The sequence below is a fragment of the Bidens hawaiensis genome, unplaced genomic scaffold, assembly GCF_021521415.1.
Source record: "Bidens hawaiensis isolate Kalapana, Puna unplaced genomic scaffold, B.hawaiensis_p1.1 tig00018141_1, whole genome shotgun sequence".
In the NCBI taxonomy this organism is placed as follows: Eukaryota; Viridiplantae; Streptophyta; class Magnoliopsida; order Asterales; family Asteraceae; genus Bidens; species Bidens hawaiensis.
Genome location: NW_027492745.1, coordinates 232,587 through 245,318, shown reverse-complemented (window position 1 = coordinate 245,318; position 12,732 = coordinate 232,587). Strand labels below are relative to the sequence as shown.

At 33.6% G+C, this 12,732-nt stretch overlaps 1 protein-coding gene across 1 annotated transcript; it reads left to right on the top strand.

The window, feature by feature from the left end:
• Nucleotides 1-4,053: 4,053 nt before the first annotated feature.
• Nucleotides 4,054-11,741, top strand: LOC143555546 (bHLH transcription factor RHL1-like). The gene is made up of 7 exons (XM_077045079.1): nucleotides 4,054-4,507; nucleotides 4,588-4,674; nucleotides 4,928-5,092; nucleotides 5,335-5,400; nucleotides 6,998-7,063; nucleotides 8,644-8,712; nucleotides 11,418-11,741. Exons 1-7 carry the CDS (start codon nucleotides 4,259-4,261, stop codon nucleotides 11,739-11,741), a joined length of 1,026 nt encoding a protein of 341 aa, XP_076901194.1. The 5' UTR covers nucleotides 4,054-4,258.
• The last annotated feature ends 991 nt before the right edge of the window (nucleotides 11,742-12,732 follow it).

Sequence of the window (12,732 nt, the reverse complement as noted above, 5' to 3'; positions counted from 1 at the left end):
TAATGAATTTTATAAAAATAAAACCATTTTGTTGCGCGCTGAAATAGCTGCACATACCTTGCTGTGTTGGAAGAATTTTTATGATTTTTTGGGTCCAATAGAAAAATATAATAAAAATAGTTTTATAAACCTAAGACATTTGTTAAAGTCTGGTAAAAATTTAATAATTTAATTCAGAGGTTATCCTATGTAATTAAATGCATCTTCGCATGCTAAAATTTGCACGTTTTACTCGTTATTAATCAACAAATTCGCTTTAGGCTTAACCGGTAGTTTTCGTTAGTTGAAAGGTTTTAGGGGACTTGGACCAAGTGGTTGGGCCTTGGGCCAGGTGTTGGGCCAAGGTGTTGGGCCAAGGTGTTGGGCCTTGGGCCAGGTGTTGGGCCTTGGGCCAGGTATTGGGCCTTGGGCCAAGTGGTTGGGCCTTGGGCCAAGTGTTGGGCCTTGGGCCAGGTGTTGGGCTTGGGCCAAGTGGTTGGGCCTTGGGCCAAGTGTTGGGCCTTGGGCCTAGTTGTTGGGCCATAGGCCAAAGTGTTGGGCTTGTACGGCCCATTAGGCTAGAGTGTTCCTACAGTCTAGTTTAGTAACGCGTTATGTATAATTTACAGGCTCTTGCTTGTGATTGTGCCCTTAGGAACTTCCTAGCTCGTTGCAAGTATTCGATCGATCTCAGGTGAGTTCTTGATGCCCCGTTTAACTCTTTTTAAGTTTTGGGATAGCATGCACACCTAAGTGTTTTTCTTACTTGATGAAATGTTATGAATGGTTTTACATATGCTTGCTAGTATCGGTAGGCCTTGGAATGTTATGGAATGTTTATGTATACATATATATATTTATATATATTTAGAATTGCCATTACTTGGCGAATGTTGTAGTCGTCTCGACTACTGAATGTTGCGTATGCCTACCTTGTGTTTGCACGCGCCGAATGTTACGTGTTTGGGTTGTACGTTTGCTCGACCCTGAATGTTTGTAGTCGTCTCGACTACTGAATGTTGCGTATGCCTACTTTGTGTTTGCATGCGCTGAATGTTACGTGTTTGGGTTGTACGTTTTCTCGGCCCTGAATGTTATTATTGAATGTTATATATATGTATAATGATATATATAGGAATGCACGTATAGAGATGCTCATACGTAAGGATGATTATTTATTTGAATGTGGTGATCTAACCGATGTACTTTCGTTTACCGTTTTAAAACCGTTGGAATGATTATTAAAACTGTTGCTACTTATTTAAAACTTGAACTCACTCAGCTTAAGCTGACTTTGTGTGCATGTTAGTGTGAGTTTCAGGCTAGGAAGAGGATGCCTTATCGCTTGGACGTGCACCGAGCTACTTGGACGGTGAAGGGCATACTTGAATGAAGAATTACTTATAAACCTTTTATTTCAAAAGACTTTTCAAAGTTATAATTAATTTTGATTTTGGGAACTTATTCATCTATTTACGTTTTCCGCCAAATTATACTATGTAATGCTATTTTAATGCAAAGAATTGTTTTTAAGTTTATTTAATTTCTCAAGTGTTTTGTATGATTACCAACTGTGGGGTTTCCCGGGGTTCGGGGCCTAACACACAAGCCTAGTCATTTTGCTCGAGAATACATAAACCCTGCCAAAGAACCAAATGGGGAAAGGGCTATTGTACTAGCGGGGAAAGCAGGAGGAGTTGGTGTGAATAGTGAGAAAGTGATGGTTGTGCAACAGTTTGGATGGGAGTATCAGATGAAGGCATCTAACTTGGGAGAGGAATTAACTAATTTGGCTCAAGTTGATAATGTGGAAGAAGAAAACCAAACTGAAAGTCTGATGAACGAGCTTCAATTCACCTTAATGGTAACCTCACCTCCAAACTCCAACCAGGTAAAAACTAAACTTTTCTCTTTGAGTGTGCTTATAAGGTAGAAATGTATAGACTTAAGAATGAAACTACCTCTAGACAAATGAAAGATATTAAAAGTGCTAACAACACTTACAATGCCAATGAGGTAAAATATAAAGAAAAGATCGAAGCTCAACGAAAAGATATTTCTAAACTAAAAGTTGATTTAAGTCAACAAGGGTGTATCTATCTTGAGGCTAAGAAGAAAATAGCAACCTTAACTACTGACCTAGACGCATCTAAATTAGAAATTGTAAAATTAAATGCTAAATTTGAAAATACTGATTTAAATTTTTAGAAATTTGATGTTTCTAGCGTGGTAGTTAAAATATAATTGAGCATCAATTGAAATATAAGAATAATAAGGGTAGAGGCATTAGGTTTGATAAAGTTCCCCCTCCTTTTAACCATAATTATATTTGTCAGCCAATGACAAAAGAGGAAGAAGACAGGGAACAACATTTGCAATATGGTAAAAAGGTTGCAAATAATGCAATGAAAAAGGGTCTCCTCAAACCCATTAAGCCTGTATTATTTATAAAAGGTTATTCTAATGCCTCTATTTCACGTGCAGATGAAGTATTAGTTGAAGATTGGTTGTCAGAAGACGAGGATGATTTTCCCGCTTTAATAAATAAACAAATTAAATCTGTTGGTGATTCTGGTTCCATTAAAACTGATGTTTGCGTGGGCTCTGTTTTAAGAGAAAAAACCGTATGCTTGAACCTTATGTTACTGCTTTTAATATTGGTGTGATTGATAATAATTTTGGTAGACCTAAAAAAACTGATAAATATATTACTCCAAAATTTGTAAAAGAAGGTGATACCTGTAAATGCTCATGCGGGAAAACAACTATAATGGAACGGATTAATAAAGATCAAGCAGGTTCATACAAACATATGAGACCAGAAATTGACAACAATAGTTTTCATTTAAAGAAACAAACATGCTACAACTGTGGAACTCCTGGTCACATAGCTAGAAATTGTCCACATCGTCTATATGTTCCTTATTATGGACGAAGACAAAAGAGTATGCCGAGGCAGGGGTTTCAAAATCAGTCTAACATAAAACCCTCCAAGGCAAACTCCTCTAAGGATGACCGGAACATCCGTAAACGTGCAGGTCAAGGATTCAAACCTTATAAACCTGATAAAAGGCAAGGTTCGACCCCAAAACCGAACCCGTATCTGAAATCGGCCAAGGGAACAAGGACTCAGTCACCATCCGTTGCCAACACACCGAAGTCAGAAAAACCATCTGTGTTAGTCACAAGATTCTCAAACCCGACTACCGATGGTTATCTAAAACTGTATCGGACCTGCCCCACCAAATTCCTTGTAATAATTCTAGAAATTTATTTGTAAATAGGAAAGATATGACATGGAAACAAGTGCCTTGCATGGATACTTCAGGTATACCCAGTGTTATTATGGACTGGGTACCCAAATCTAACTAGTTCTGCACTTTATACAGAAACAGCTATGGAGGATTATCATCAGACCATGGTATGTTGATAGTGGCTGTTCCAGGCACATGTTAGGAGACATCATCCAATTGCATGACATTCAAACTATTAATGGAGGGTACGTGTCCTTTGCGGAAGGAGAGAAGGGAAATATCACTCAAAAGGGTATTGTAAGTAATGATGTGTTAAAGTTCGATAATGTCAACTATGCCCATGAGTTGAAAGGGTTGGTAGAAAAGTATATAATATATGGCAAAAGGTTATGTTGCAAGTCTCCACTATTTATAGTATGAGACTTGCCATGCTTATTTTATTTATGGGCCCCTAATGGGCTTTTGTTTACAAAGCCTAAGGCCTGAGCATCGTTAAAGCATAAACTGAAAGCTAGTAAAAATACAACGTAAATAAACAAGATAATACAAAGGACTATATATGTTTACAAAACAGGGCTACCATTATGTCATTAGATTAGAGGCGAACTAGCGCTGGTCATTTAATCAATAAGATTTAATTTTTTTTCCTAGACAAGCCTAAATTATCTGTAAAAGAAATTAAAAAATAAAAATCTTTAAGATAATATATATATAATAGTACACAGGGAATCTAAGTAGTTTAAAAAAATTAACAAAAACCCTATTTTGGTTATTTATAAATCCGCCCCATAGATGAAGCTGAGTGGAAGATAAAGCTATATGAAACATTCCAAAACAGACAAACATTTGTAAATACTTTCTTCTTCCTTTAAATCTCCATTGGAAACCAAAATCATATTTCCAAAAGTACCCACAATTCTCCAGGTATGTCTATATAACTATATGTTTTTCTTATTATGAATTTAGGGTTTGCTGTGTGTTTTTGAACGTGTGTTTTATCATTATTATAGACAAAAACTCACAAAATGTCACTTCAAGACCTCCAAAATGGTACCCATGAAGATTTCCTAGAGCAAGTGCTTTGTAGTCTCCAATCCGGTGTTTCTTGGCCGGAGTTATCAACCGTCACCGGCACAGGCGGTGGTGGTGGTGGTGTTGACATATTTGATGACCAATCAGCTTTCTTAACAAATAAACTCCGGCAACATCAGATTAGTGGTAATTTAGGGTTTCTTCAAAATGATATTGCTGATACGACCTCGTTTAAGTCTCCGGTAACTGCTTTGAATATTTATTATTAGATAACTAGTTATTTTTTTTTATTATTATGTGTAACGAGTTTTGTTATTTGTAGAGTGGAAATAATTCGGTTCAAGCTCTTTTTAATGGTTTCACCGGATCTCTTCAAAATCAAACACAAAGTTTTCAGTACCCGCCACCAGTGAGTGTTCAATTTTTTTTGGTTAATAGTTAATTTTATGCATACAGTTGGAAACGTGTCTAGCCAAACTGGGATTAATCTGGCTATGCACAAACAGAGCCGAGTCAAGCCGGGTGGACTCGTTTAGAAACTGTATCGTGCGGCTTGGCTCAACTCTTTTATCTTATAGTTTGCTTTATTAAAACCTCGAGTCAGCTCGTTTATTTCAAAATTTTTTAACCATGAATTTATATTTCCATGATCACAATTGCAGGCGCAAAACTTTGGATCTCCGGGTCCCACGACCGCTCCGGTAAACCATGGACCGACAACCGTTGCAACCGCAGCAGGCGGCGGTTGTGGACCGCCAGCACAACCACGGCAACGAGTTCGAGCTAGAAGAGGTCAAGCAACGGATCCGCATAGCATCGCAGAAAGAGTAAAACAAATTCCCTATCTTAAATCTAAATAATTTGTTAAATGAGTAACTATCCAATGTTAAATGTGACAACTTTGTAAGCCAAACTTAAATAAATTTCAAACGTGGATTTCTTTTTTTTTCTTTTATCAGTATAATACACGGTTTCCAACCTAAAAAAAATAAAAATCTTAATAACTAACATATATATCTTGTTTATTATTTTTCAATGTTTTCTTAATGTTCTTGATCCAAATATGCAGCTCCGGCGAGAGCGGATTGCCGAGAGGATGAAATCACTACAAGAACTTGTTCCCAACGCTAACAAGGTATGCCTATGAGTTTATGATATATATTACCGGTGGCCATTGATGAAAATAATCGGTTGACCGGCGGTCAATGGTTAGTTTAATTAAGCGCGTGACTTGTGTACTTGAAAGTGAAGATGGTAGGCAAAAAATCCGGGGGTAGGTTGGAGATCATAGTCGGATTTCCCGGGAATGAGTGGAGACAGTTTAATTGCGATTTTAACATTAAACTAATATTTTTCTATCTATGTATTATTTGATTTGTAGACAAGTAAATAAAATATAATTTTTTTAGTGATTTGAGCTGTGTCAAAAAAAAATTTAGCTTCCCACTTTCCCTGATCTAAAGTATAGGTTAAATACTAAAATCTATATATGTTCGTGTATCGACTTTAGCAACTCTATTTATTTATTTATTTATTCTCAAATAATAAAATGTGTAAGTTATTGAATAAGTTAAACTGTTCAGATATTTTATACTAGGGTTTAAAATTTTGTAAGTTTACTTACTTTGAATATATGTTTAAAAACAAAACTAAGGGTTACGTTTCAAATAAGAAGTTTGATTTTCCTAAGAAGGCTAGGAAGGAGGATATTTTAGTGTAACACTTTAATATCAAAACTCACTTACTTTAATATCAAAACTCACTTACATTAATTTTAAAAACCCACTTACATATAACCCAATTACATCTTCACTTATCTCCTACAACCACCACCACTCCACCGCCCGCCGCCACCACAACCGTCACCCACCGCCACTACCTCACCGGAAAAGTTTGAAAAAACACAATGGAAAACACTATGAAAAACACAATGTAAAAAACATAATTGAAAAAAATACTATAAAAAAACATAATAAAAAACACAATTGTATGACACTATGGAAAAAACAAAATAAAAAATACTATTGGATAACACAATTTTGGTAAAACACAATTTGTAAAAACCCACTTATTTTTTTTCAATTTTTATATAATAATATGGTACTCATATAAAAGATAAAAATACACTCGTTATTATGGTGAATTTTTTTTTCAATAAAAACGTCGTAAAAAAAAGTTATGGACGTTTAAAAATGATGGGAGAATTTGGCATGTGTCTTGCATGTGGAGAGAGAAAGTCAACAAATGTGTTATTCCTTTTATACCTTTTCCATTATGTTCACACTTGATTTTCCTCTAAACTAATCTCAACCCTCCATATTCAAAATTAATAGACAAGATTACTTCCTATTATTCCTACAAAAACTATACTTCCTATTATAACCCAACCCACAAAACTAATATGTACAATTAGAATTTTAAAGTAACAAAGAGAATTTTCGGGTTCATGTAATTAGTTTCCGGAACATACTTAGCAACCAAGGAATTAAACATGGCCTGTTTAGCAGTCTTAGTAATGCCATGGATTACTAAATGTAAGCAGGAGATTTCTTTAAGTGAAATAGTGTATCTTATAGAGGTTGATTTTTTTATTCATTAGTTTAATTCGAAACATAAAAAAGGTTTTATTAGTTTGACAAAAGTGAATCATTAGTTAGAATTGTTTTTATTATCTTTGATACTTATTTTGTTTTAAAATAATATTGATTTGGGTATGGGATGTGGAATGACAGGCAGACAAGGCTTCAATGCTAGATGAGATCATAGAATATGTAAAATTCCTCCAGCTCCAAGTCAAAGTACTCTCTCTCTCTATATATATATATCAAATTTAATTGAAAACTCTAAGAATTATTTATAGCCGTCGATTTAGTTAATCAAGGGTTGTAAACACATCATGACATAGTTGTAATTAATCAGAAATTTATATGGTCAATTTTATTTTGTAAGAGTATTCTTATAAAACCAACTAAATAGAATTTTCAACCACCCCTAATTTTTCTTCATTTTCCTATAGCACGATCTTGCATTTTTTTTCTTTTTTTTGTTTATTTTTTTCCCATCAGATTGTGTGAAATTCTTTTACCTTTTTTTTCCTTTACTTCCAAAACTTTTGCAACTAAAATTACGTATGTGTAATTTTGTTTGCACACCCTTTTATGCTTGTTATTTATGAATACAAAAATCATTGAACAACCTTTCTGTTGTGTATTTAATAGAAAAAGTATATAACAACTTTGTTTATAGAATTAAAAAACAAAAACTTTCATGAGTAAACACTAAAATAAGTAAATTTGTTTGAAAAAGTTATCAAAAAATTAGCATATATGTACTCAAGGAAATACATACGTGTAATCAAATAATTACACATATGTAAAAGCTAAAGTTATATATATGCACTAATAGAAATACGCATATGTAATCGTTGATTAACGTATGTATTAACAAAATTACATATACGTAATACTCGATACTCAAATCAAACAACCTTCTTGTTGTCTATTTAATAGAAAAAGTATCTCACAACTTTATTTATACAATAAAAAAATCAAAAACTTTGATAAGTAAACAATAAAATACTTAAACTTGTTTGAAAAAGTTAAAATTGGCATATATGTACTCAATGAAATGCATACTTGTAATCAAATAATTACACATATATAAAAGCTAAAGTTACATGTATGCACTAACAGAATTACGCGTATGCAATTGCTTTGCTGATTAACGTATCTATTAATAAAATTTACATATACGTAATACTCAATACTCAAATATAATATTATTTCAAAACTTGTAATATTGTAATCTTACGCTTGATGAAAATATAATTACAAAAATTTTTGCTTTATAGTAATAATGTTTGCATATTTATTTAATCAAAATCTTAAAAATAAAATTAGAACTGAAAGATACCTTCTTTTTTTAACAGTTGTAAAAAAACTATAAATTAGGAATTAGGAAACAATTAAAGTAAAATATAAAAAAGGAAAAAAAAAACAATGAAAGTATTGTATCAGTAAAGCAAAACTTTGATTAAATGTGTCACTGAATTCGAAATCTATAAATGCAACATTTGTATCGAATAGGAGCATAAAAATAGGAATTTTTTTTCAACAGAAATATGTGAATATTGTTATTCAAAAGACCATGCTACCTCTATGTAAAAAGATAAATAAAAAAATTTGATTGATCAAGATGAGTTCTTAGATTTCTTAATTGATTACAACCCTATATATATATATATATATATATATATATATTACAACCCTATATATATATATGTGTGTATGTATGGGATTAATTAATTAGCTTAATTTAATGGAATTTGTTAGTTTATATTTTTTAAAAAATATATTAAATGTCTTGTGTGTTCAATTAGGTACTAAGCATGAGTAGAATGGGAGGTGTTGCTGCTGTTGCTCCTCTCGTTGCTGATATCTCCTCTGAGGTTAGATATATCTTTAATATCCTTTACAATGTTACAAGCGTTTTTGGATTTATCTATTAATCTTATGAACTTTATTATAGAAATAACCTTTTAAAGGTCTTTCAAAATTTTGTAGGTTTCATTAACACACAAATAAAGTTTGAAAACATACATTTTAATGGATGCAAATGCCATGAATAAGTATATCTAATTATTAAGTATTAATTTCAGAATCATATCGAACCAACTAGAAACCGGCTATCCCAATTCGGTTGAGTCATATCCGAACTGTTTCAACCGAACTAGATGGCAGGATTAGATTACAAAACCTTTATATTTAATAATTTATTTTGTTCTTCATTATTCATAGTTAATTTTTTTATTTAAGGCTTCATATTTTAATAGTTTTGCGGATATACGTACACAAAAAGATAAAATAATTTTTTCAATCATTCAACATGTAAAGCACTCATCTTATACTCTCACATAAAGTGAACTTTAAAAAAAATACAAAAACATTTTTCTATCCTCAACTTTCATGTTTTCTTCTTTCTATTTTGGGTTAAACAAAAGTATTTAAGGTTGGGTGCATTATCATTTTCTTGAATTTTGGGCTAGTTAATATTGCATTATTATATAATAATATAATTAACAAGCTTGGTGCCGCAAAGCCCCGATTGGGCCACTTTGCAGCACCCTATTGGTGGTATTTTTTTTTGTTTTGTTTCGGCCATAGTGAACGTGATAAAAACCTACCGAATGTGAATTTTGTTTTTGTTCTCTTTTTATTATTTTGTTTTAGTTACGGTACTGTGCCGAACGCAACGGAAACAGACCGAATTTGCGTAGGCTCACTGTGTTTTGTTTTAGTTCCAGTACCGTAATGAAAACCGACAGAATGCTGATTTTTGTTTTTTAGTTCCGGTACCATAACGAACATGACGAAAAGCGACTAAATTCGTGTAGACTCAACTGCCTCAACACCCGACATTGACAGCGGTCGGGTTTTACAAATGATCGAGTTTTACCGACCGAAGCCACGCCATTGGTCCACCCCAATTTTCATAATTTTTTTGTTTTATTTTTGTCTTAGTTCCAATACAATAATGCATGTAACTGAAACCGACCAAATTCGCGTCGACCTACCGTATCAACGCTTGTGTTTTATCACCGCGTGTATTTTACTGACCTGCCTGACGCAATGCCGCGAGAAAAACACTAGTTTTTCTATAAATAGAAAGGTAAACGACAAATTGACCTATAGGTAAATCCTATCCTTATCAAACCCTACCCCTTTTCATAAGTCCACACCATATATACGACAAATAGAAAGAAGGCAGCACGCGTGCTTTACTTTCCAGATTCCACCACCGCCCCAGCCCCACCTTCTAAAACCTCACTCATAATTCCCTTTTTAACCCTCAATCCCTCATGCAAAACATGGCATGTGTAACTTTTATACGTAGACTAGAGAGTATGTTACAATGGCTTAGTATTTTTGTTAATAGCGTTTGAAGCTACCCTAATACATGAATAAGTTTTTTTTTTCTTAAAATTGTTCATACTAATTTTGATTTTTCAGACCTGATTCATCTAAAATAAAGGAGGAATTCACCATTGTGGGAAAACCATATTTAGTCAGGTTTTAAAGACAATAAAAATCCCAAATCTTAAGTATCACCCCATGTTACTAAAACAAAAGACCAATTGCTATGATGGTTCAGTTTAACCTTCGTATGATAATTCATGAATGCTAGTGTGGGAATGAATTGTTGGAAGTTAAACATAAGTCAAAAAGTTTTGGGGTTGATATTGATGAGTATCGAATATTTTTTTGACAATAAATAGTTGTTTAGTGGCAACTATTGTTGTAGGTAAAAGTTTGTTTTCTTCGCACAGTTAATTCTAATCAATAAAGAAATAGCCATTATATATAAAGTTTATCCATTATATTCACTTTCCAATTAAAACTATCTTTAGTTATTAATCTAGATAGGGAATTGTTCTGTGACAACTGGCAACTATCGTTGTTGTATGAATTTTAGTGTCACTAGTAACTATAGTGGTCTTAGCCGTTAATTAGATACTACTAGGACATCTATATGCCGATAAAAGTTAAATGCCGATTGGAGTTGGTGTCTACATGCTAAAAGTGAACAGTTTAGACGTGCAAACGAACCGAGCTACTCGAGATCAGATCAATAAAAAGATTGAAACGAGCCGAGCTTTTCTGAGCTCGAGCCAAGGCTTGGCCTTAAATAATTAAAGTTTGTTTAGTTATCGATCCCAAACTTGGGCAAGCTTGTTTAGGCTCATCATGCCTTAACAAAGTTGTGTATTTTTTAGTTTTACCTCCCTTTTGGACTTCTATATTAATTTCACCTTGCACAACCGAGCTCGAGCCAAGCTTTGGCCAGTACACACGAGCTTGAGCCGAGTTTAGACTCAAATGGATTTTCTCAAAATAATTAAAAGTAATTAAAAATATATATAAGTTAATTAATAAATAACAAATGAGTCGCACTCTAACTTAAAAACAAATCACGAGTTGATCTCTAGTTTACAAAAATGGCTCAAAACGGGCGGGCCTTGAGCTTGTTTACAGTTAATGTAGTCAAGAGTGTGCTGATATATAAACACCAAGTAATTAAGCATGTTAAGTAAAGCATGTTTTGAGAATATTCAAATTTCTAATCTCAAATCATAATTTTTTTGCCAATATACAGGGAGGTCGAGACAGTGTACAAGCAGGCGTTGCCAACGGCACCGCATCTTTGTCTTCCAACAACGACACAATGACGGTAGCGGAGAATCAGGTAGTGAAGCTAATGGAGGAAAATATGGGGTCAGCCATGCAATACTTACAAGGAAAAGGTCTATGTCTCATGCCAATATCACTAGCCACCGCTATTTCCACCGTCACCGCCACCTGCCACCGTACTTCCACCACGAACAACCACCCATTAGCTGGTGGTGGTCCTTCTTCCCCTAATATGTCTATGTTGAGTGCTCAATCGGTCAAAGAGTCTACCTCCGGCTTGAAGTCGTAATACTCATTTGAGTGGACTTGTGGTGTCTTTTAATTTATACGTAATCAGTTTCTAATTGTTTTTTGGGATGTCGTGTTGGATGGACTTTGTGTTCTTTAATTTATTGTTGATCTTAAATTAAGTAAACAAAGTTTTAACACTAATAATAATACTACAATATGGAAAAATAAATAAGAAATAAAATCAATAAAGGATAAATAAAAATAAAAATTTACTTTTTATAACCGGTCTAGAGGCAAAGGTGTAATATGCCCCTTACCCAAGCGATGTTTGGTTCTAGCTTCTTTATTTGAGCGATGGAGTTGATTTAGCAAGATACAATTAGATTAGGGTTGTTCAAAAAAAATAGTATACCCTTTAGAGGCAATGGTCGACATGCCAGAGTCACAGTAACAAGAAGAATAGTCATTTCATCAAAGATATGGTGTAGGATTTACGACTATGACAACATGAAGTTAGAAGAGGGGGAAAGGATATAAAATAGTTGTCACCCAAGGGGACATGATGGAAGAGGGTCGAAGACAGATTAAGATTTTGTAAGTTGTAGCAAAAGTGACGTAGAGAGAAGGAAAATAAAAATGCAAGAAACTTAAGGTTGTTAATGCAAATTACCTTGAGTTAGTATTTAACATCAACCACAAATTAATAATTCAGAATAATTTGCAAGATTGTTATGAAGGGTGTTTTTTTTTTAAACATCATACGTTAATGATTTTTAGTTTGGAGTTGGTGTATTGGGTGACGCGTAAGTCATATTATACAATGTTAAAAGAGTATTGATCAGTGAACATCACGTGCGGTTTCTTGCAATTCTTTGTAGTGTATCTTTCTTATGTATGTGATATGATGGATAGATCAACTTTACTTCAAAAGGTAGCTATAAGGTGTCCTATTTCATTGTTGGTAGAATTCATATACGAACGACAAAGACTGTATCTTGGAGATGATCATATCTGGTTCACTACTGGATTCAACAATGTAACCCATTGGG